Raw genomic sequence first — 25031 nt, 5'->3', positions numbered from 1 at the left:
TCTAAATATAAGGTTCTTGCAAAATAATTGCTACACTATGCATAATAACACACACATAAAAAGAGCTTACATACCAGTATAAATATGGCTTATCCACATCTAATCTCAGACTGTTCAGTGGATCCATTCTGAACCAAGTGGTAAAAGTGAAACCGTTTGTATAGGGCCAAGCTTTGAGGGGTGGTAGGGCAATAGCTGCGTTGTGCTTGCCTGGAAAGCTGAAGAAGCAATCGGGTCCATGTCTTTCTGTGGTTGCTTGAAGAACACCGAGCAATTTTACAGCATGCGGTGGCTATGTAAATAGAGTTTACGGACATTAAACTGGTGCCATATAAACTACAAAGACCCACAACTGATTTCAAAGTAAACTCTAGATAACATTACTGAGAATTCAGAATTATGTGCACGATACTTTGACATTGTTTATCAGGAACCATATTGCAAAGCTAAACCACCAAAAACTGAAATTAGTCAATATATACATTAAATACAACCCACTAATTACAACGTGGTTAAAAATTACCCATTCCTCCCCTTCAGCTTTCAACAAACTCAGCAATTTCTTGAGTTCTTTCACAGAAATGTTGTAGCTAGCAAGAAGACACAGCATGTCTACTAATAACTCTGCAGGAAACAAAATGAAAAGTGTAAATAAAAGCATCTGACTATTTAATGACACAAATATTGACGACTTTTATAGAAATGCCAATGTTAAATAAATTTCGAACCTGAGACAACTTCATTTGCTTCGTGAAGGACATAGAGTAGTTTTTGCAACAAACCAACTTCCACACAAGCTTGAAGATTACGGTATGATTTACGACAGATACCTTTAAATTTGCTCCAAATTTCAGCCTGCATAATATGTTGAAATAAACTTCATATAAAAATGAATAAATAGCATCATTAACTTACTTGGCATTGCACAGAACATAACTGCATCACATCCAACATATACAAAATGCAGTTCTCATCTTGAATAATAAAGTTCACCTCCAAATCAAAATCTCCACCAACCAGCTGAATAACAAAATACAGGTAAAATAGGAATAATGACATCATTTAAACAGATTACAAAAAAACCAGCAAATCAAGTTTATAAACTTAAACATTTATTAAACTATTAAACAAGCAATAAAATGCTTTTGGAATGACACATATCTCCAAATATAATGCTGCATATGCACTTACTAAAAATCCACGAAACAAAAGACAAACATATATATATCCACGTAATTAATTGAATTGCATGGAACAAATTATGACAGACATATAAACAAAACTAAAAACAAACTAGAAAATAGTCACATCACTTGCCAAGTTAAAGATGGTATCCACAATATCTCTGTCTGACACTTCCACTGCTTTTATCAATGTTTTCAGCACATCAAACTTCATTTTCGGTGTCTTTGCCAAAGCACCAACATCCGAAAGATGGGCCGGTACATTTGTTGAAGTCTCTTTAACTTCTTTAGCAGCATCATTGTTTGAAGGAAACACCATACTTTAATGTTTGAAGTACTTGGTCAGTGACACAAGTTCAAAGTTTCGCAATATTCAATAGAAATCCCATATGCAGGAATATTGACTACTGTTCGGTTTAGCAGAAAATACTAATTATATCTCGGCCAGTTTTCCTTAACTCACTGCATCACTGCAACAAACATGTGCATTAGTGCATATAGTATAAAACTCGTAACGTATTTTTAATATATAAAATACTAACAACATACGTAATTAAAATACCGGTTACTCAAAAAGCGCTACCTATAGCAATGACAAAATGATATAAAATATTACTGTAGTTAACCGACAAGAAGTATGTATACATGTTACACTACAGCTGTTAGGAGCATAACCGCTATTCACCTTAACCACTTTGCGACACACTCCATACATAACAGTTTGATTTACAAACAGCCTAAATGCATAACGACAACACAACAGCAATTTTAAAAATAAGGTGGATAACAGGTAGAACGCTATTGCACAGAAAAGGATTTTCTTGAATAAATCCATATTCCTACACCTCAGAAAATTTTACTTGCATTAACTTAGTCTAAAACTTATCCAACTATAACCAATAATGCAAAAAATTGTAAAAAGTTGCGTGGGCAGTTTTACAAATGTTATACATAACGAAGAAAAGGAAATCTGCTCGCATGCGATTTAATGTCAAGCAATTCTGTTGGTCACCGTGCAAACATAGAAATCAACTGTATGATATTTCCCTCTCTTACATTGCCCGAATTATGAAACCGTATCCTCGCTACTATAGACCGTTATTAACTGTTCAAAACACATTCAAGATATTTGGATATTATGTGTTAAAGGTGTCTCGTCTTCCCTATACTATATAGTGGTTATCAATAGCATGTCCGGCGGCATGGCTAGGCGGTGAAAGCGCTCGTTGCTCAATGCTGCTACCTTTGTGAGCGCGCGTGTCCTAGGGCATGTCACTTGAGGGCAACAGCTCCAACCGATTGGCTCCTAGTGGGCTGTGCACATAGTCAGTCATGCCAAAAAAGACGCAAAACAAACAATCACCAACAAAGTTCCATTAATAACTTATAAAATAGATGAAATTGTGCTTTACAACTATTGAGTTGCCCAGTAACCCAAGGGTATATAAATGTCATTCATTTATGCAATCAAGAAAAAAGCCTTAGATGATATTTGGATAATATGTGTTAAAGGTGTATCGTCTTCCCTATACTATATAGTAGTTATAGAAGGGTGGGAGACGATGGGACACCTTTAACACATAATTTCCAAATAGCCTGATCGTGTTTTAAAGAATTAACAACGGTCTGTGGAAGTCGTAAGGATACGGTTTCATAATTCTTTGAATTTTCTTTGTTTACTACCAAATGGAAAAAGAAAACAAAACAAAAATGTGTCCCATCTTCCCCATCCTACTATATCAATAGCATGTCCGGCGGCATGGCTAGGCGGTGAAAGCGCTTGTTGCTCCATGCTGCTACCACCGTGAGCGCGCGTGTCCTAGGGCATGTCACTTGAGGGCAACAGCTCCAACCGATTGGCTACTAGTGGGCTGTGCACATAGTCAGTCATGCCAAAAAAACGCAAAACAAACAATCACCATCAAAGTTCCATGAGTAACTTATAAAAAAGGTGAAATTGTGTTTTACAACTACTGACGTTGCCCAGTAACCCAAGGTTATATAAATGTCATTCATTTATGCAATCAAGAAAATAGTCTTAGATGTACATGGATATATACCTTTAGTTTAACTGAATTTATTACTGCGCGATTAATCCTATCGACATAATTAGGTCGCTTTATTTAACAGCCTATAAAACCGTTATGGTCATTTCGTTTTAATTTACTTTCATTACACAACAGTTTAATACGTTTTACGATTTAATATTCTGGTAAATTTCTGGTGAACAAGTTAAGGCGATATACACAAGTTGATTGATTTGGTTTATTTCCTTGTGTTTTCATTACAATATACACTAGATCAAAGTTTCTTAAATTGAGTAAAATTTACCCCTGGGGTAAACTCCTCGTACTTAGAGGGTAAATGAGCTACCAATCAAAACCCACATCTTATGGCGGGACAGAAAAATTGTACCAATTGTAGTACTTTACCAGACATTGAAGAACTCGTTGCAAAAAAGCAAACGCATAAGTCGTAGCCTATTAAACATAACTGATGTAATTAATTGATTTTCCTTTTTATAAATGAGCACCATATTGTTGAAGTCTCTTTAACTTCTTTAGCAGCATCATTGTTTGAAGGAAACACCATACTTTAATGTTTGAAGTACTTGGTCAGTGACACAAGTTCAAAGTTTCGCAATATTCAATAGAAATCCCATATGCAGGAATATTGACTACTATTCGGTTTAGCAGAAAATACTAATTATATCTCGGCCAGTTTTCCTTAACTCACTGCATCACTGCAACAAACATGTGCATTAGTGCATATAGTATAAAACTCGTAACGTATTTTTAATATATAAAATACTAACAACATACGTAATTAAAATACCGGTTACTCAAAAAGCGCTACCTATAGCAATGACAAAATGATATAAAATATTACTGTAGTTAACCGACAAGAAGTATGTATACATGTTACACTACAGCTGTTAGGAGCATAACCGCTATTCACCTTAACCACTTTGCGACACACTCCATACATAACAGTTTGATTTACAAACAGCCTAAATGCATAACGACAACACAACAGCAATTTTAAAAATAAGGTGGATAACAGGTAGAACGCTATTGCACAGAAAAGGATTTTCTTGAATAAATCCATATTCCTACACCTCAGAAAATTTTACTTGCATTAACTTAGTCTAAAACTTATCCAACTATAACCAATAATGCAAAAAATTGTAAAAAGTTGCGTGGGCAGTTTTACAAATGTTATACATAACGAAGAAAAGGAAATCTGCTCGCATGCGATTTAATGTCAAGCAATTCTGTTGGTCACCGTGCAAACATAGAAATCAACTGTATGATATTTCCCTCTCTTACATTGCCCGAATTATGAAACCGTATCCTCGCTACTATAGACCGTTATTAACTGTTCAAAACACATTCAAGATATTTGGATATTATGTGTTAAAGGTGTCTCGTCTTCCCTATACTATATAGTGGTTATCAATAGCATGTCCGGCGGCATGGCTAGGCGGTGAAAGCGCTCGTTGCTCAATGCTGCTACCTTTGTGAGCGCGCGTGTCCTAGGGCATGTCACTTGAGGGCAACAGCTCCAACCGATTGGCTCCTAGTGGGCTGTGCACATAGTCAGTCATGCCAAAAAAGACGCAAAACAAACAATCACCAACAAAGTTCCATTAATAACTTATAAAATAGATGAAATTGTGCTTTACAACTATTGAGTTGCCCAGTAACCCAAGGGTATATAAATGTCATTCATTTATGCAATCAAGAAAAAAGCCTTAGATGATATTTGGATAATATGTGTTAAAGGTGTATCGTCTTCCCTATACTATATAGTAGTTATAGAAGGGTGGGAGACGATGGGACACCTTTAACACATAATTTCCAAATAGCCTGATCGTGTTTTAAAGAATTAACAACGGTCTGTGGAAGTCGTAAGGATACGGTTTCATAATTCTTTGAATTTTCTTTGTTTACTACCAAATGGAAAAAGAAAACAAAACAAAAATGTGTCCCATCTTCCCCATCCTACTATATCAATAGCATGTCCGGCGGCATGGCTAGGCGGTGAAAGCGCTTGTTGCTCCATGCTGCTACCACCGTGAGCGCGCGTGTCCTAGGGCATGTCACTTGAGGGCAACAGCTCCAACCGATTGGCTACTAGTGGGCTGTGCACATAGTCAGTCATGCCAAAAAAACGCAAAACAAACAATCACCATCAAAGTTCCATGAGTAACTTATAAAAAAGGTGAAATTGTGTTTTACAACTACTGACGTTGCCCAGTAACCCAAGGTTATATAAATGTCATTCATTTATGCAATCAAGAAAATAGTCTTAGATGTACATGGATATATACCTTTAGTTTAACTGAATTTATTACTGCGCGATTAATCCTATCGACATAATTAGGTCGCTTTATTTAACAGCCTATAAAACCGTTATGGTCATTTCGTTTTAATTTACTTTCATTACACAACAGTTTAATACGTTTTACGATTTAATATTCTGGTAAATTTCTGGTGAACAAGTTAAGGCGATATACACAAGTTGATTGATTTGGTTTATTTCCTTGTGTTTTCATTACAATATACACTAGATCAAAGTTTCTTAAATTGAGTAAAATTTACCCCTGGGGTAAACTCCTCGTACTTAGAGGGTAAATGAGCTACCAATCAAAACCCACATCTTATGGCGGGACAGAAAAATTGTACCAATTGTAGTACTTTACCAGACATTGAAGAACTCGTTGCAAAAAAGCAAACGCATAAGTCGTAGCCTATTAAACATAACTGATGTAATTAATTGATTTTCCTTTTTATAAATGAGCACCATATTGTTGAAGTCTCTTTAACTTCTTTAGCAGCATCATTGTTTGAAGGAAACACCATACTTTAATGTTTGAAGTACTTGGTCAGTGACACAAGTTCAAAGTTTCGCAATATTCAATAGAAATCCCATATGCAGGAATATTGACTACTATTCGGTTTAGCAGAAAATACTAATTATATCTCGGCCAGTTTTCCTTAACTCACTGCATCACTGCAACAAACATGTGCATTAGTGCATATAGTATAAAACTCGTAACGTATTTTTAATATATAAAATACTAACAACATACGTAATTAAAATACCGGTTACTCAAAAAGCGCTACCTATAGCAATGACAAAATGATATAAAATATTACTGTAGTTAACCGACAAGAAGTATGTATACATGTTACACTACAGCTGTTAGGAGCATAACCGCTATTCACCTTAACCACTTTGCGACACACTCCATACATAACAGTTTGATTTACAAACAGCCTAAATGCATAACGACAACACAACAGCAATTTTAAAAATAAGGTGGATAACAGGTAGAACGCTATTGCACAGAAAAGGATTTTCTTGAATAAATCCATATTCCTACACCTCAGAAAATTTTACTTGCATTAACTTAGTCTAAAACTTATCCAACTATAACCAATAATGCAAAAAATTGTAAAAAGTTGCGTGGGCAGTTTTACAAATGTTATACATAACGAAGAAAAGGAAATCTGCTCGCATGCGATTTAATGTCAAGCAATTCTGTTGGTCACCGTGCAAACATAGAAATCAACTGTATGATATTTCCCTCTCTTACATTGCCCGAATTATGAAACCGTATCCTCGCTACTATAGACCGTTATTAACTGTTCAAAACACATTCAAGATATTTGGATATTATGTGTTAAAGGTGTCTCGTCTTCCCTATACTATATAGTGGTTATCAATAGCATGTCCGGCGGCATGGCTAGGCGGTGAAAGCGCTCGTTGCTCAATGCTGCTACCTTTGTGAGCGCGCGTGTCCTAGGGCATGTCACTTGAGGGCAACAGCTCCAACCGATTGGCTCCTAGTGGGCTGTGCACATAGTCAGTCATGCCAAAAAAGACGCAAAACAAACAATCACCAACAAAGTTCCATTAATAACTTATAAAATAGATGAAATTGTGCTTTACAACTATTGAGTTGCCCAGTAACCCAAGGGTATATAAATGTCATTCATTTATGCAATCAAGAAAAAAGCCTTAGATGATATTTGGATAATATGTGTTAAAGGTGTATCGTCTTCCCTATACTATATAGTAGTTATAGAAGGGTGGGAGACGATGGGACACCTTTAACACATAATTTCCAAATAGCCTGATCGTGTTTTAAAGAATTAACAACGGTCTGTGGAAGTCGTAAGGATACGGTTTCATAATTCTTTGAATTTTCTTTGTTTACTACCAAATGGAAAAAGAAAACAAAACAAAAATGTGTCCCATCTTCCCCATCCTACTATATCAATAGCATGTCCGGCGGCATGGCTAGGCGGTGAAAGCGCTTGTTGCTCCATGCTGCTACCACCGTGAGCGCGCGTGTCCTAGGGCATGTCACTTGAGGGCAACAGCTCCAACCGATTGGCTACTAGTGGGCTGTGCACATAGTCAGTCATGCCAAAAAAACGCAAAACAAACAATCACCATCAAAGTTCCATGAGTAACTTATAAAAAAGGTGAAATTGTGTTTTACAACTACTGACGTTGCCCAGTAACCCAAGGTTATATAAATGTCATTCATTTATGCAATCAAGAAAATAGTCTTAGATGTACATGGATATATACCTTTAGTTTAACTGAATTTATTACTGCGCGATTAATCCTATCGACATAATTAGGTCGCTTTATTTAACAGCCTATAAAACCGTTATGGTCATTTCGTTTTAATTTACTTTCATTACACAACAGTTTAATACGTTTTACGATTTAATATTCTGGTAAATTTCTGGTGAACAAGTTAAGGCGATATACACAAGTTGATTGATTTGGTTTATTTCCTTGTGTTTTCATTACAATATACACTAGATCAAAGTTTCTTAAATTGAGTAAAATTTACCCCTGGGGTAAACTCCTCGTACTTAGAGGGTAAATGAGCTACCAATCAAAACCCACATCTTATGGCGGGACAGAAAAATTGTACCAATTGTAGTACTTTACCAGACATTGAAGAACTCGTTGCAAAAAAGCAAACGCATAAGTCGTAGCCTATTAAACATAACTGATGTAATTAATTGATTTTCCTTTTTATAAATGAGCACCATATTAAAAATTAAGAGTAAATCTGAAAAGCAACTTTATTAAAAGGGTAAAGCTAAAGCATACGAAAAAGTTTAAGAACCACTGCACTACATATTCAGAATTAAATGAGGAGACCTTATATAACCTGAAAATATCTCGAGTTTAATCATCAAAAAAGCAACCGCGCGTGTTTGTTATTACATGACGTGTTTGTAATTAATTAAACATAGTTGCTGGACAGGTGAGCGCATAGTTGTTTGAAACATACTCAGTTAATCTGTTAAAAGATTTTTTAAGTGGGGAGCCGACAAATATATACCTTACCAGTGAATTTGCGTCAATAACTACAGGAAGTCGTTATACGACGCAACATATACGCACGTAGCAAGTTATGTCATAGTATTAAACTTAGAGCGGTAGAGTCACGCTTAAAAGGCAGCATAACTTTAGGGGAATTTGTTGTTCCGTTAGCATTTACGCATTTCCGGTACAAAAAGCGGACAAGTTTCGGTGTATCGCAAGATAGAAATTGATATTGAAGGTTCAGCTATTTTGTTGGATACAGCCGAAGCTTAACAGTTTAAAATAATAGCAACGTTGGTAACAGTGCGCTTGTAAGGTGATCCTTATAAAAAGGGGCGAGGATTCACTTTTATACAGATATATTGGATTCAACTTTATACAGTGGGGCAAACTGTCTAACATACCTTAGATTGATGTTGTGGACTTTAGCCGCTGATGTTTGAGAATGAATACTGGGACGAATAATTTATAACATCGAATCTTTGCTGATGTAGCACTTATTAACCCAAGGTAGCCATGGCAAAAGTATTGCGACACTCAAACACGAAGCCTCATGCGCCGCCGTCAAGCCAAGCGGATCCCTTCTTTCTTTGTTTCTTTGTTCAAATAAGGACAGAGCGCGGAGCGAAAAAGGGTTTCGTCATCGTCTGAGCGGCAAGCGCGATTCGACACAAAAGCAGTTATGCCAAACCAGCAGCATTAGTTTCGCAAGTTCGCTTCTGGCAGGGAGCGAGAAAAAGTGAAGTATACGAAAAAGTTTTGCTTATTAATCAGCGCTGAATCGCGGCATAACATCGGAAATTTCGAAGTGCTTTTATTATCAGCGGTTGAAGTTTGGTTTAACGAAAACAGAGTTTAACGAATAACCTTGTCAGGCAGTGGATTCTTCAGTCTTTTTTCCTTAGACAAAACAGTGTGGTGGAAAGACGTGTTTTCTTAAACAAAATGAAAATCAGGCATGGTTTGAGTCAGAAGTGTTGTCTGTCTGCTTATTATAACGTAGTGGTATCGCTATAAGCCCACTTGACAATACCAGTTTTAATAAAGAGTGTTACAGCATATATGATAGATTGTCGCAGGTATTTTGGTTATCAGTGAAATAATGATATCTCTTTTGTTATATGCAAATCGTCGGTTATTGCATCATATGTTTGGTGGACTATACCGCTATTAGTGTACAGCTTGTATTCGTCGATGTTAAGCGTCAAAAACAGTTAGTCATTCGACCTAAACTAGTTCGAACAACTAAAGTAAAGCGAAATCCTTTTATTATAGTTGCTCTACGTATTAGGCCCATTTCGAAATCTGCGGGCGGTAAACGATTTGATATCAATTGTAAATTCTTTTCTATTTTCCTAGAAATCTTTTTGTGTGTTTAACCTGCAGTTCAAGGCCAACTGTTTGCTCTCTGTCGGTCATGAAGAAATTTATTACGCTTCAAGCTGTTCTGCTTATCGTCGCTGTCGCATGCGCCCAGAGTAAGTTTGTCAGATAATATATTCCATCAGTATATAATGACACGCTTATTATTATAATCGGTTTCTGCAATGTGGAAAAGATGAAAGTTTTGTCGTCTATAAACGTTTTGAATATTGTTTACCACTGCACCACGTCCAGCACGTGTTTCATAACGGCAAATTATTTTTAAGTTCTGGTTGATCAAGACCACGATCATCATGAGGAAGAATCTTCTTTTAACCATCTGGCTGAAATCACCGGCTCTGCATCGGAAGACTTCATTGATGTACCGGCCATCACTAACCTGCTTGAAATGCTCAAGACAAGAGTCGAATGCGAGGCTGGTCAAACTTGCAGTACAGTAAGTAGAATGCCGGGGGCGGAAAAGTTTAAACTTGATTAAACATGACCAAAACATACGTTTGTGCTACAATAGTAATATTTTATACAGTGCCTAAAGTATGAAACGGTCAGTTCCCTTCTAAACATCGGTTCCAACGTCACCCAATTTACTGAGGAATCTTTCGCTGCGCCCGCGGCTCTCATAATGACCATGCTTGCAAACGATACTTGTACTGGAATCAGTAAGTTGGTATATGTACGACATATTACTGTGTTCATTCGCGCTAATTCTAAGGTCCGACTATAAATGTACTGAGAAGGTATAATTTTGACCAGCAGTTCTTTTAGTTCTGTTAAGTTAAAACACTTTGTGTGCAGACCAAACATCACACACAGTAAAGTATTTCATGATTTTATTATACAAAAAACTTGCATAAATTCGGCCACTATTCCTTTCGCCTTGCCATATACGCGCGATGGTTTGCAATGTAACGTCATGAGCACTTTCGTAAATAACAACAATTTCTGTGGTTAACTTTATAATTAGATCTTAGCCGCAACACCGAAAGTTGCTTCTACTTGCATGTGACGAAACATGACGTTGAAGGACAATTTAAATGATTGTTTCCATGAAATTCCTTCCCTTTTCATCGTGCTGGAATTTTCGGTTATGCCCTCTGTTCCTATAAATCGCAACAGTGAATCACGACTTAATTTGTAACTGCGGTTGTTTCTTTCTATAAATAGTGTTGCGGATCTGTTGTTTACACATTTTCATTGGCCGTTTTTATCTTTTTTAGTATTTCGTTCCACGACCACACTTTTGCTGAATCTATACGTCATGTGTGTTTTTTGCAATATATTTGGACGCATTAAACCGCAAAAAAAGTTTTAAAAGCTTTGTTTTCTGCAGTCTTTTTCAATTTAGGTTTGATTTTTGTTAGTGCTACCTCCTATTTTATTAAGCACCAATGATAAGAATATTAATATAACCTAATATTACAATTAACTAATGTGCGAAACACTGATTATAGCTTTCTACAGACTTGGTTTATCAAATTCTAAAAGCTGTAATCACTTTTCTGTACAGATACAAATGCGTTGGTCGGCAGTACACTTTGTGGTCCTGACGTAATAACCACCATCCGCGCCACTTCTCCAAGATATCACAGAAACGAAAACAACACCCAGGTAAGATGGAATAAATATGTAAAACTATTGGGTAAGATGGATACCGTTAGCGTATACAATCCATATTTCCTAATCGTGATCTAACGTTGTTTTTTCGTTAGGATACGGATAAATCGTCACGGTACAGTTATATAGTTCTGTAAATAATCCTATTTTACTACCAAATGGGACAATAAAATAAAATGGTACATACCATCTTTCCCCACACTAAACTATATTTATCGCTGTGCATTGTCAGCACTGTTCATTAGAAATAATGGCTCCAAATTAAACGCGTAAAACAGAAAAAGTTAGTTTCGTTCTTGTATGTTAAAATGTGTGAAAATTGATTAATTGTGTTCAGAAGTCAAACAAGACTAATGACTTTTATAATTTTAGTTGTTATCGTGACTGCAACCCAAGGGCGTAAACAAATATAACGTTCGCGTTGTAACGAGAAAGCTCTCAGAAATAAGCGTATAATTTATTATCAAATGCAAACAAATTAAGCGCTGCTTAATCTCCTTAATGTAAATTAACCACATAAATTCCTACATACTTTAAAAGTGACACTGCTGTTAAAATAGAACGTCTAAAATAGAATTGCAACGTCAATAATAAATTTGCAAAGTTATATTAATAAAAACCACAGACTAAACTCGTGTTCAAAAAAGGAGAAAAAAGCCACAACTGCTGTATCCTTGTATATAGCCTACAATATTTCATAACTTAACTTTTCCTTCAGTGTAAAACATTATACTTCATATGCGAAATAAAAATATGCATTGCCAAAAATAAACATTAAAAATATAAACCATAGAAAAAAACATTGTTGTAATGTTTAAAATTTACAAAACATTACAAAAGTTCTGCAGCATAGACAGTTTTCACGTTGGCTATTTTGGAATACTAGGCTGCTTGTGATAGTTTTATGGACCTTAAAACACAACCAATACGCATCACTTGTGAAAAACAAGCTTAAATGTTAATGCGCATCACGATTCTCACCAATCTTCAGGGAAATTACGCTCTGGCGGTTTGAACTTTAGTTAATTGGAATCTTTGGTGTGATCTTGACTTGCATGAACAGACAATCCGTGTGTTTCTACCGTGACGGTGGAGCTGTCGAACCATGGCCAGATCATGTGTTTCCAGTTGTCATAGCAACCGACTGTACTGATGAGGTTTACAGTGAGACTGATGCTGTACAAAGATCCAAAGCTGCTACCTGTCTGACGGTACAACACAATTACCAATATGGCTGCCATTGTATCTGAAAGTAAGCAAAGGGTAGTTAGGAAGACAGCGCGTTTCACTCGCCGGAAAACACGAAGATACGCTTTTGACGAACAAGAAAGTGGATTTTTCTTGAATGTAGTGTAGCCTTTGATAGAAGTACGCTTCAGTATTGGGCGTAAAAATAACCCGAGCAGACCAATTTGCATAACTGCGCATGCGCAGACCCAAGTTATGATCAGCGTTTTGTAAACCAAAGCTGAGGCTATATCCACTGTGCATCCACCTGGTGTGTGGTGTTTATAGCGGACCAACGTGGCGAGTACAGCTGCTGCGGGTAAAGAAAATAAGAACCACAATATCAGCAGGAAAAAACTCAACACCTTTACAGTTGTATTGTTCAGCAGTCGCAGTGATGGGCTGATATAAAACACCCGCTGTCGTGTCCATAGAAACAAAAACGCCATTCCGGTAGCGAGAATGAGCAAGGAATCTTTCAGTCTAGGTAACACATTACACACAGATTGGTCGGCCGGTGTTGTTTCATTACGGTAATACGACGTTTTCTCAACGTCAAGAGCGGCTAGTTTTAGCAGGTTATACACTACAGAAAACAAAGCTACAGCGATGCATAGCATGCGGGTTGCAGCTGCGTATTTCTCCTCCTTTTTATGTGTGGATGTGCGACGGTCACTCCTGGTTCTTCGTCGTTTTATTTCGTAATATACCAAGGCCAGAATCACGTACGTTGCAGCTGCGGTCAAGCAAGATATGATTACCGTATCGGCCAACCAAAACCTGTACCGGAGGCGATGCTGTTCACCTATCCTAGAACCTTCCGTCTGCCAAGTTCCATTAGACATAACTAGAACAAAGTGAAAACTTCTGTTGTGACTGTTTATTAATCTAAGAAAGACTGCTCAACTAAAGACGACTTGAAAAGCCAAGACTTTAAGTTCCGATTGTTTCTTAACAATGCTGAATCTCAAACAGTTTGAACTAATGCAAACTCGTGATGGTGCGGTCCAAACATCCTGAGCAGATTCTATATTGGTGTAGAACAAATGATTCACAGAGTGAGTGAGTCGAAGAAATGCGTTGTATTACGATGTGCTCTGAAACTGTTCGGTCGTTTCCTTTCATTTACCAATTAAAAGTCACATTTGGGAGAAATACTTCGTCATTTGTACCTAAGCGTATGTACTCTGCCATAAACAGTAGTTAAGTTTGGGTTACCTTTTTCCTGTTTACGCATGGTAACAAATTAGCAATACGATTGCCTTTTTGACTAAACGTGTACGAATGACCTCACAACAAAGTAGTGCGATGTGTCGTACCGCGTGAGGTAATAAACAGAACACGCTTTGTATCAAAACAACAACAAATCAACATGTCAACAGCATTATGACAAAACGATTGAGTTCACTATGCAGTATATGACTAAAACAATGCGATTTTCTACATTTTTAAACAAATATAATGAAATACAGTTTTAGTAAAAAAAATTTACGAATGGCCGCAATAAAGTTAATTGAAAATTAAAAAATAGACCCGATTGTTGTTTTTCCAATATTAAACACGACCAATGTTCGAAAAACGTCACCGAAACCCTTACTGGCCGACAGACAGTGGAATTTTTTATGAAAGTTGTATTTCGTTTGTATGTCGTTTGTACGCCGCCCGCTTTTGTAAACCTAATACGCCAGTGCGACCGAACTTAATACGCCAGTGCGACCGAGTAACCTTTATGAACAGTGCGACCAGATAACCTTTAACCACGGAACAGGGTATTGCAGTGTTTCACAAAAATTCTTTGGTCGACGAAAAGCTGAAAGGTTTGAAGTATATTGTTCTCGTAGCCCGAATTGAAAACCTCTTAACAGTACAAGCGTTTGATTGTAGAAACAATAAAACACCAAACACGAGCTGCCGTCGCAATGTTTAACTTCTATACAATCGCGCGGAATATGTGTATTGGGTTTTATAATGAGTTTTTAACTCTTGCGCAATGTTTTACAGTGCTTCAACTACGCGACAGTAATTGGAACAAACTGTACCGAACACACGGAAGATGTTAATTATAAACTACTGGCGAACTTATACGAAGGCCAATGTATCCTGCCAACTCCATCCGAAATGGAAGACGAGCTGTTTGAAAGCTTGGGAGTGGAAGGAGACGTTGTTTCTGATGCAGGTCACTTGTAAAACCTTTTTTTAGAATTCGTATATACGAACGTAAAAATTGCAAAACCTAGACCATTCTCTACGTTAAGGGCCTAACAGCCCTGCAGCTTTGACATCGATTCATGCTCATAAAGTTTTAATGACATTTCCAATATGTTTACAGCGTTTTCTGCTTTGCTTGCTAAGCTTCAGGTTGGACAAACATACAGCACCGGTGGGTCCGTCACGCCGATTGAGCCTGCGACCGACACCGGGCATGATGGTCACAACCACAGACGAAAGAGGGAAACTGACGAACATGATCACGAAAAAAGGGTAAATTATGTTCGTGTTCGCTTTTATCTATCTAACAAATTATCGTCAAAAACAAAAATTAATTTTCAACTTGTTCGGACCTACGTCAGGGTATAAGATTTATAAATTTATTTTCGTTCCGCTACAAGAACTACAGACCTGCTACAAGGTATCGTCGCGCTATCACAGCCTTTCATACGAATCGCGCAAAGTATCTTACGTAAGAGCTCTTCAATTGTAAAAACATATTTGTTTCTGTAGTTTATTGGAATGCTGTTTTGTTGGTTTACAATTACAATACATACAACTGACCAGGTAATTACACAGCGACCCAAAAAAATCCACCACAAGTGATAAGCAGTTCGTGGTACATTTAAGAAAAATAAACACAAGTTACATTATGTGACATGCCTACTTCGTACTGTTGTCTGTGACTCAATTTTTTCTCGCAGTGTTACACCAGAGATCAGCTGAAGAACATTTATGGCTACACCACCAACATGACACGCAGCGAGATGCTGAGCGTATCACCAAGTCTCCTGCAGCAAGTCGCCTCCGCGTCATGTCTCGTTAATGCTACCGACAACACCACAACACCTGCAGCCACAAGCAGCAATTACACACAAGCGCAAAGTATGTGTTTTCACCGCATACTTTATTAGAAAAGCAAATTGTTGTTTAAATGTGTTCATTTGTAATGCAACATGAGCTAAAACTGAACTCCATTTCAGAATTCGGTTACGGTACAGCGGCTGTGGTCGTCATCAGCATGTTAGCGTTCGTAGGCATCCTCACGTTCCCAACCCTCAATTCACCAGTGTTCAAAATGATTACACAATTCTTTGTGGCACTCGGAGTGGGGACGCTCTCTGGTGATGCAATTCTCCACATCATTCCTGAGGTAAGCGTCCTAAAGTTAGTATTGCGTGACGTTTACGAAATGGAGGCTAATCCGTTTGATTAGTGACGCACAAGCTTGCGTCTCTGTCGGTGAGATTAGTCAGCCGTTGATTTTTGTTATTTTTACATACACAACATAACATGCCTCTTGATGACGTCACAGGTGCTTGGGATCCACGCACATACACCTGGAGAAGATCATACCGATGACTACACCTATTTATACAAGTTGGTGGTCGTCATTGCAGGGCTGTATTTACTTTATTTGTTTGAAAACATAATAAAGGTCGTGCGACTGCAACGTCTGGTAAGTGTTCTGTTGTTTACCGACGACCAAGAATAATTTTAATAAAAACTATAAGCGGCACGAGTATATTGTCGCCAGATTAACACATGGCCTACTAAAGATATCTTTAGTAGGCCATGATTAACATATACGATATACCCCAAGTATTGTCCTGGTCACCGCATGTAATCTACGTCTGAAAATTTATTGTACATTGACTGAAGTCGATAAACTTTCAAGTCTTTCACCAAAGCAAGTAACTATCTGCTCCTTCATATTTTATTTTATTTTTTCCATCCAGCAAAAAGAAAGGGGTCCTGACTTTGACATGGAAGCGACTTCCAACAAACATGGACACAGCCACAATATCCATCAGTTAAATTCATCAACAAGCGACCAAGCAAACCAAACAGATACTGTAAGTAAAACCTGACTTAAATTTATTAACCCTTTGAAATCTTTCATGAAAAACAACACGACCTTTTGAGACAAAAATGAAATCGTTCATGACAAACAACACGACCCTTTGAGACAAACGTCTAGACTGATTAAAATAATTATACTTTTATTTTTTTTAAAAAAGAAATTTAAATTTAGAAATTTAAAAAGAAATATACCAAGAGTAAGTTGAACATTTCAATTGTTTTACAGGCTTCTTATGATACGGAGTCAATGATAGAAAGCAAACCAATTTTCTGTGGTAAGTCCATTAGGTAATGCCTTATCCTGACTGTGTTTTAAACAACTAACAACCATCTATGGGAGTCGTAAGGATACAGTTTCATATTCATTGAACGTTTTTTGCTTACTGCCAAATGGGACGGAAAAATAGAATGAAAAAAGGGTCACATCTTCCCCCATCCTACTATACTACTTTTTTGGCCAGTCACGCTAAAGTTTATGAAATTATAGCTCCTTTACAAACCGAACAACACAATCGTGTTAGTGTCAATACCTTTGACCAATATTTATTTCATCCGCTGCAATGAATATTAAAGCATTGTAACGTTTATTTCATACTCTAAAGTTATCTCATGCAAATATCCAGGTATTAACTCGGTGAGCCTCATGATCCTCCTGGGTGATTCCTTCCACAACTTCGGTGACGGTATTGCTATCGGAGCTGCCTTTGGTGTGAATTGGGTAACCGGCATTGGAACTTCACTTGCAATTTTCTGCCATGAACTGCCACACGAATTTGGTAATACTTACTTAACTTTTTATCCGTTAACTGATATTCTGTGTTTAGTAAAATAAGCTAGTTACTGAAGTTTTTTTTTATCTTGCTTAAACCTTAACTAACAGTTTACCGCTTTCAGCTGACTTTGCCATTTACATCAACAACGGGTTGCCAAAATGGAAAGCATTGTTTCTTAACTTTTTCTCGGCCTGTTGGTGCTTTGTTGGGCTTTACATAGGACTTGTTCTATCGGATGACACGGCGGTCAGACAATGGCTTCTCGCTGTCGTAGCGGGAATGTTTCTCTATGTGTCATTGGTCGACATTGTAAGTTGTTATATAGTATGGTGGGAAAAGATGGGACATCTTTTTATTCTTTTTTTTTGTTTCAATTGGTAGTAAACAAAGAACATTGAAACAATTCTAAAATCGTATCCTCACTAAAAGTGACCCATTTTACCCCACCCTACCACATTTTTCTTATGCAAAAACTAAAAACAGCACAAGGTTACTTACATGATCTTATCAGTTTGTTGATCCAATATATGAATTTATTACATTCTGCAGCTGCACGAGATGACCGAGGTACGAAGCAATAAGCCGGTCATTATGTTTTGTATTCAAAACTTTGGAATGATCCTTGGGTGGGTGATTCTCTTCCTCATAGCACTTTATGAGGAACAACTTGTTAACTCGATTAATCCTTCAAGCTAAAAAAGTGTGATTTACAAAGTTTAATTGCGCTTTTTTGTAAAAACATATATACTTTTGAGTGTTAATATACGTAGCCTTTTTTACTAAATCAGCTAAAAGTGTGTGTTAAGAAAGTTTAATTGTGTTTTTGGTAGAAATATATATTCTTCTGAGAGATACTATACCATACGTAGCCTTGTTTACTAAAATATACATAATTAAACATTTGTAAAAATAAAGTGTTTGGTATTTTTAACGGAAAAAAGTTACCAAGAAATATATTGAGTATCAAAATATTATAAGCAGGCCATTATAACCGCCAAGCTTCTATGGCAAATATTCGTATTGTATTGTTTCCGTATTAGTCAACGGGTGGTTTTCTGTATAGCAAAAAGGAACGATTAAATAACGCAACTTTAAAAGAACAACAAAGTACTTACAAACTGTTTGCGGCTATTAACGTGATGCCATCATTAGGATTTTAAATAACTTATATAGTAGGGTGGGGGAAGATGGGACACATTTTCATTCTATTTTCTCGTACATTTTGGTAGTAAACAAAGAACATTCAAAGAGTTATAAAACCTTATCCTCGCGACTTTCGTAGACCATTGTTAATTGTTTAAAACACGATCAGGATATTTATATACTTTGTGCTAAATATTTCCCATCTTCCCCCACCCCACTATACATCTTAATATGAAGAATACTAGGTGAAAAACCATAAACTTCAAGCGGATTTATAAATGCTGACTGTAAAACTAAACGTGCATACTAAACTTAAAGTCAATGCAACTGCAACTAAAGGACATAGGAAAGGAAAGAAGAAAGCCAATCCCGAGTAATGCGGACGGCGCTGATTGCTTAAAGGAGACATAAACTTTAAACGCATGAACACCAATACACGCTTCATTGAACTCACATTACGAATAACGGTAAATAAAAAGTAACAAAGTAAGTTTTAACTTGAAGTTAACTAAACATATTTACGTTTATCTTGCGATAACAGAAATGTTACAGAGAAAATGTTAGATAGACAACGGTATTGTTTTTAAGTGTTGTTGTACAACGGCCAGAACACGTTAGTTTGTAGTTGAGTGTCGCAGGCACGCAGTCAAGGTATTACATTATCACGGTGATACGGAAAGATCAAAAGCTGATCGATCGTAAGGGAAAGACTTTTTTGGTCTAGAATGCAGCACCATTGCAGACCACGAAGAAAATCGAGAAAATAGAAACGAAGTACTCCTTGAGCATATTTCCATCTCCGCGAGAGAAAGGAAATCGTTTGGCGTCGGCCGAATGTCAGGGCAGAGTTCGGGAGAATAGTTTTCATTTGTGTACTGCTTTAAATCGCTTAAATCCCATACTAATTTATGGGCGGTGCCCATTGTGTTGTTTGCTGTTCGATTTTCTAGAATCTCCCGAACCTGTTGTATGAACTGCGACAGCGTTGGTGGTGCTGCAATGTACACTGGAAGACGTTGGGTGCTGAAAATGTGACTTTGAATGGCAAGAATTGCATGGGCTAGGTGATTAGGCGTGAAAGTTACATTGCATATTACATCTTTGCTGTTCAACGAGCACATCGTATCAACCATCTCCTTATCAAACCTGAAATAAAATAATAAAGTGGGGTGGTGGGAGATGGGACACCTTTAGCACATAATATATCCTAATCGTATTTTAAACAATTAAGAACAGTGTTTTGAATTCGTGAGGATACAGTTGTTCTTTGTTTACTAACACATGAGACAAGAAAATGAAATGAAAATGTGTCCCATCTTTCCCCACCCTACTATAGTTGTTACAAATATGGAAATAACAAACATGTCTACCTATACCCACCTCCAATGAACGCTTACAAAATCATGTACTTTCATGATGTCACGAATAAAGTTCTCGGCTATTTTCTCAACATACACCGGCCTTGTCGTGACGTGTTCTATCGCAGCAAGTATGACGTCATCTTTTGCACTGTGTATGTTCTCCGATGACGTCATCTGTTCGACCTTGGTAGCGTTATGTAACTCGATAGGCAGCGGTTCGCCCATTGTCGGCAACGATAAGGATTTGAACGGGTACAGGAACATGGCACATTTTGCTGACGAACTACAACAGGATAAGGCGGGTTTTCATATAGTAGGATGGGGAAGACGGGACATCTTTAGCACATAATATCCAAAAATTCATCGTGTTTTAAACAATTTACATCGGTCTATGAGAGTGAGTATACGGTTTTCTAATTCTTTTAATGTTCTTTGTCTATACCAAATGGAATGAAAAGGTGTCCCGTGTGTCCCCACCCTACTATATAATTGTCCAATACACCAAATCCAACATAGCAATGTTGATGGAAATGTGTTGTTTTGCACTTATGGAAGAGTGGGATAAAATAAGACGTGTTTCGTTCTCATTTTTCGTCCAATCGGGTATAGCAAACAAACAATATTTACATTATATAACCGTAGCCCCGGAAGTTTAAAATAGCGTTGCTAATTGTTTAAAACAGGTCTTACCAGTATCCCTCCTTCCCCACAGTGCTATATGTATAGGAGGTCTGGGAAAGATGGGACACCTTTTGATTCTATTTTCTCGTTCCATTTTATAGTAAACAAAGAACATACAAACAATTATAAAACCGTATCCTTACGAATCCTATATAGACCGTTGCTGGTTGTTTAAAACACGATCAGGATATTTATATATTATGTGCTAAAGGTGTCCCATCTTCTCTCACCCTACTAAATGTTTATTAAATTAGGCAGCGAAAATTTTAAAATGCCAAAAAAGTCAAACTGGAGATGGCTTACTTAAATATTTTGTCCAACTTCTTTGAATCATGCACTGTGTTGTGTACTACTGTGCTCGGGTAAGTTGCAATGTCTGGAATGTCACATCCAGTCTGGTTACGGTCAAATGTAACTCTTCCGCTTGCTCCTGGAGGCGATTTCACCCCAAAAATATCGACTCCAGTAAGTTCTTCTGCTTCCCTCAACGCAAAACACCACCTTGGTCGGTTCTATACGAAAAGTTTAGTGTTAGTATATGTAGGGGTTCGTCTATCCTATGGTCCGAAGTCCAACACCTTTGGTGCTGCTACCGAATGGACCTCACCGGATTTTAAAGCTTGCCAATTCCTCAAAGGTATGGGCGACAGGAAAATATGTACGGGTTACAAATTATAATGTTTTAGTAATTAACAAGAAAATTCTGATACAGATTTAACTCCAAAAGAGTCATTAAAAATGGTATCACAGAATACTTTGTACACTTTAAATAGCAGAGAATGGGAAAGTGACCAAGCGGAAGTTTACCAGTCACCAATGATATAATCTGAACTAATACCGAAAACCTGGAATATAACGTCCAGCTTTCGATTGCATTTCTCTTGAAACTCTTGTATTGAAATGGTTGATATGAAGCCTGCCAGAGCAGGTACATTAATCCTGTTGAATGCTGACACCACACGCAGTCCTTGTCGACCGTGGTCGTTGTATTGAGGTGCAAAATGTGGTATCACCAATGTTCTGTAGACTTGTTTATTTTTATTTAATTTTAAACACAGTTTTGTTGGGTAAGATGAGACACTTTTAACATTATTATCGTGTGTCCTGTTCGTGTTTTAAACAATTAACAACAATCTATATAGTGGAGTGGGGGAAGATGGGACACCTTTTTGTTCTAATTTCTCGTCCCATTTGGTAGTAAACAAAGAACATTCAAAGAATTACAAAACCGTAGCCTCACGACTCCCACAGGCCATTGTTAATTGTTTAAAACACGATCAGGATATTTGGATATTATGTGCTAAAGCTGTCCCACCTTTCCCCACAGTACTCTATATTATTCTAGGACGAGAGGATAGGATGAAAAGTTGCCTCATTTTCCACCAGCCTACCATATGTCCATAGGTTTTCACTTACTTCTGTAAACTTCCTTGATTTTAAAAGTCATAAAAAACGGGTTTTGGAAATACCGTTAAAAACACGCTATTCACGTTTTCGGGTGTAACTCAAAATACAATGAGAAGGGAGTAACGGACGTAGTAACTCAGCTCAATGAAATTTCAACAACAAAGTTTAGAGTGAATTCATTACCTGTTGAGTTTGATTGCTAGAAAAACTGACTCCCGAAATCCAACCAATTGATTATTAGGTCCCCATAGTAACCACGGAAGAAGAAACTTGTTTGGGTCAAGTGATACGCGTGGTTTAATGTTCGTAACGTCCTGGTAGATTTTCAAAGGACAGTCCCGCTTCTGTTGGGTCTATGGAATTAATTAACCGCGTTAAAAGATGCCTTTATGTAAAAGGTTTACATGCTACGTGATTGAGGTGTTTTTTCCGGGACGTTGCCTGAACGGACAATCGCGGGGCTTGTCTGTCGTAGTCTGCTCTAAACTAAAACCACTGCATAAAATCGTATGTCGTTTGAATAAAAGCAAATATAAAAAACAGACGTTCTAACATATAAAAGCAGCAATGACAGATCAACGAGTTAACGTACACTGATGCAGTGTAACCACTTAGGAAAACCGCGCATCTTGTAAACGTACACCGACTGAAATAACACTTTGCACTATCAATAAAACAATTACACAACCGTTTAACAACACGATTAAACGAGAACTAACTTTGTACAGTAAAAAGCGAATCGAAAGAGAAATGGAAAACGTGCAAATTACTGTAATCAGTCCAACGGCATAGAAACCGACGAGACTTGAAAAGGGGGGCTTAAAGCCCTTATATGTGGATTGTGGACTCAAAGCCTTTATACCCACAACGTAGCACATACGTGTTTAACGTGTTTTCCTCAACCGATGCGTTATATCTGTCAGGTCTTCTTATAAAACGTGGGCTTAGTGAATAGGGTGACTTGTTGTTGTAGTCCAGTCATAACACTATGTAAGCAGTTTTTTACAAGTGTAAGCTTGTAAAACCATAATCTCAATAAATGGTTTTCGATTTATCTTTACCACAAATCTGTCAGCTTTGCCCATATGCTGTATATGCAGTCATAGCAAGTAAACAAGGGTCCTACAAAATACATTTATGAGAAATTTGAAGAGTAGGCCTATTGAATTTAAATTGACTTCGCGATTTGTAATTCCGACAAATAAAAGTGGCAAATAAAAACAACATTTGCGACACAACAGTCTTCTCACCTCATGAGTTTTTGGTTCCAGTATATTTGTTACTTTTGTGACCAGTACGACATCAGAACGTAACGTATCTATCACACTGCTGGAAGTTTCCGTCGTTACAGTGCCGACGCCTAAATTCAATGTAATAGATATTGATTATGTCGACACGAAGGAAAGTTTACTTTAGGATTTAAATATTATTGTTCATCCTTCGAATTGCTGGGATTATCGTGATACTTATATGTTTTAAGTTTTAAACCATCATTGTCCTGCTAATAGATCCTTAGACCATTTATACAAGCAACCAATGTACGTTCAAATGAACACATACCATGTTGTGTAGCTGTGGTTTTAACAGTGAAGCCAGCGTTTACAACATACTTTACGCTTGAGCTTCTTTGGTGTTGAAACAGCAATAAACTTGATTCAGTCCATTGCAGTTTTTTAGAGTATAACAAGATGCAAGCGATCGTGCTTAGAACAGCAGTTAGTATCGTCCATGGTATACACCTTCTAACATTAACCATACATCTCATAATCTGAAGTATACAAAGTCACCAAGTAGGTTAACACGCCAATCGTTATCTGAAATACTGTGGAACTGGCGGCTTGCTGTTTCAAACAATTCATAAATATTTCATATTTAAGCTCTCATGTGTTTAGTATCTTCGGGACAACATGTGCGGGATCTATAACTGACTGCCATGCTAAAACAACTATGGCGCCAGAAAAGAACTCTATAAAGCTATCTTACTATATTGTTAAACGGGCTGTTCTTATGCAAACACTAAACAACAGCGATTAATTCAAACATATATTCCAAGCGACGATTCGCTTTTTTTCTGTCTTACAGGTTTGTTTAACATTGACTATACGTAAAAGACAGCGAAAATGGGCACGAACATTACCTGAGAGAACCAATACTAATCGCGAACTTACTCCGGTCTGTTATTATGATTTTATACAAAAAGTTCACATCAATTTACAATGTTTAACATTTACTTTGTCTATACAGTCACATCACCATGGTGAACAACGTCATTGTTGGGCACGTAGTTGCCATATAGGTTTTATATTATGTGCCATTCATTCCATCATTAATTTTCAATTCTCCGATCTTGGCTATGTCGTATACTTCTTGACCAAGATCAAACCGAAGTATATATTTATGTAGGGTGGAAAAAGATGGGACACCTTTTTATTCTATTTTCTAGTCCCATTTGACAGTACACAAAGAACATTCAAAGAAATATAAAACCATTTCCTCACGACTCTGGTATATACCGTTGTTAATTGTTTAAAACACGATCCCGATATTTGGATAGTGCTACAGGTGTCCGTCTTACCCCACAGAACTGTACATTTTAAATTCAATGTTTCGATTAAACAGCTGAGTTAACGATTAATTGACAACTGGTTTAATCAAATACAATAATTCAAGTTTGTTAAACATTATAACTGCTGATAGCATTCAATCGTAGTATACTGAAATGTGCTATACGGTTCGATACAGTACTTTAAACCAATCGGGTGCATATAGATATTTACGTCTAACATCGCCTGATTACCAAGTGTTTTATTATTACCTTTAAAAAC

The 25031-nt window shown here is 37.1% G+C and overlaps 4 protein-coding genes across 5 annotated transcripts in view; 1 reads left to right on the top strand and 3 right to left on the bottom strand.

Annotated features, from left to right (window-relative positions):
- LOC149740306 (neurobeachin-like) overlaps positions 1 to 2140 on the bottom strand; it is a 37722-nt gene extending 35582 nt beyond the window's left edge. For both annotated transcript variants that reach the window (XM_089871862.1, XM_089871863.1), the window contains exons 1-5: positions 1318 to 2140; positions 916 to 1020; positions 729 to 855; positions 524 to 624; positions 75 to 292 (exon numbers count right to left, since the gene is read on the bottom strand). In XM_089871862.1, coding sequence (XP_089727988.1) covers positions 75 to 292; positions 524 to 624; positions 729 to 855; positions 916 to 1020; positions 1318 to 1503 — 737 coding nt within the window. In that variant the 5' untranslated portion in view covers positions 1504 to 2140. The remainder of the gene's footprint in view (positions 1 to 74; positions 293 to 523; positions 625 to 728; positions 856 to 915; positions 1021 to 1317) is intronic.
- A 6654-nt stretch (positions 2141 to 8794) lies between these two features.
- Positions 8795 to 18528, top strand: LOC149740304 (metal cation symporter ZIP8-like). The gene is made up of 14 exons (XM_089871880.1): positions 8795 to 10024; positions 10196 to 10365; positions 10456 to 10588; positions 11437 to 11537; positions 14772 to 14946; positions 15100 to 15251; positions 15683 to 15863; positions 15962 to 16131; positions 16294 to 16437; positions 16718 to 16834; positions 17068 to 17116; positions 17465 to 17617; positions 17736 to 17923; positions 18164 to 18528. Exons 1-14 carry the CDS (start codon positions 9964 to 9966, stop codon positions 18308 to 18310), a joined length of 1941 nt encoding a protein of 646 aa, XP_089728006.1. The 5' UTR covers positions 8795 to 9963; the 3' UTR covers positions 18311 to 18528.
- Positions 11527 to 14070, bottom strand: LOC149740305 (uncharacterized). The gene has a single exon (XM_089871906.1). It carries the CDS (start codon positions 13613 to 13615, stop codon positions 12566 to 12568), a length of 1050 nt encoding a protein of 349 aa, XP_089728032.1. The 5' UTR covers positions 13616 to 14070; the 3' UTR covers positions 11527 to 12565.
- Positions 15479 to 24041, bottom strand: LOC149740303 (uncharacterized). Its single transcript, XM_089871885.1, has 9 exons — positions 23767 to 24041; positions 23457 to 23566; positions 22390 to 22559; positions 21645 to 21819; positions 21103 to 21311; positions 20138 to 20401; positions 18730 to 19903; positions 18113 to 18306; positions 15479 to 16126 (listed from the first exon to the last, which is right to left on the bottom strand). The coding sequence occupies exons 1-7, from the start codon at positions 23969 to 23971 to the stop codon at positions 19420 to 19422; spliced, it is 1617 nt and encodes a 538-aa protein (XP_089728011.1). The 5' UTR covers positions 23972 to 24041; the 3' UTR covers positions 15479 to 16126; positions 18113 to 18306; positions 18730 to 19419.
- Between the last annotated feature and the right edge of the window lie 990 nt (positions 24042 to 25031).

This window comes from Ciona robusta, chromosome 2 (genome assembly GCF_009617815.1).
Source record: "Ciona robusta chromosome 2, ASM961781v2".
Lineage (NCBI taxonomy): Eukaryota > Metazoa > Chordata > Ascidiacea > Phlebobranchia > Cionidae > Ciona > Ciona robusta.
This window is presented reverse-complemented; position numbering and strand designations above follow the sequence as displayed.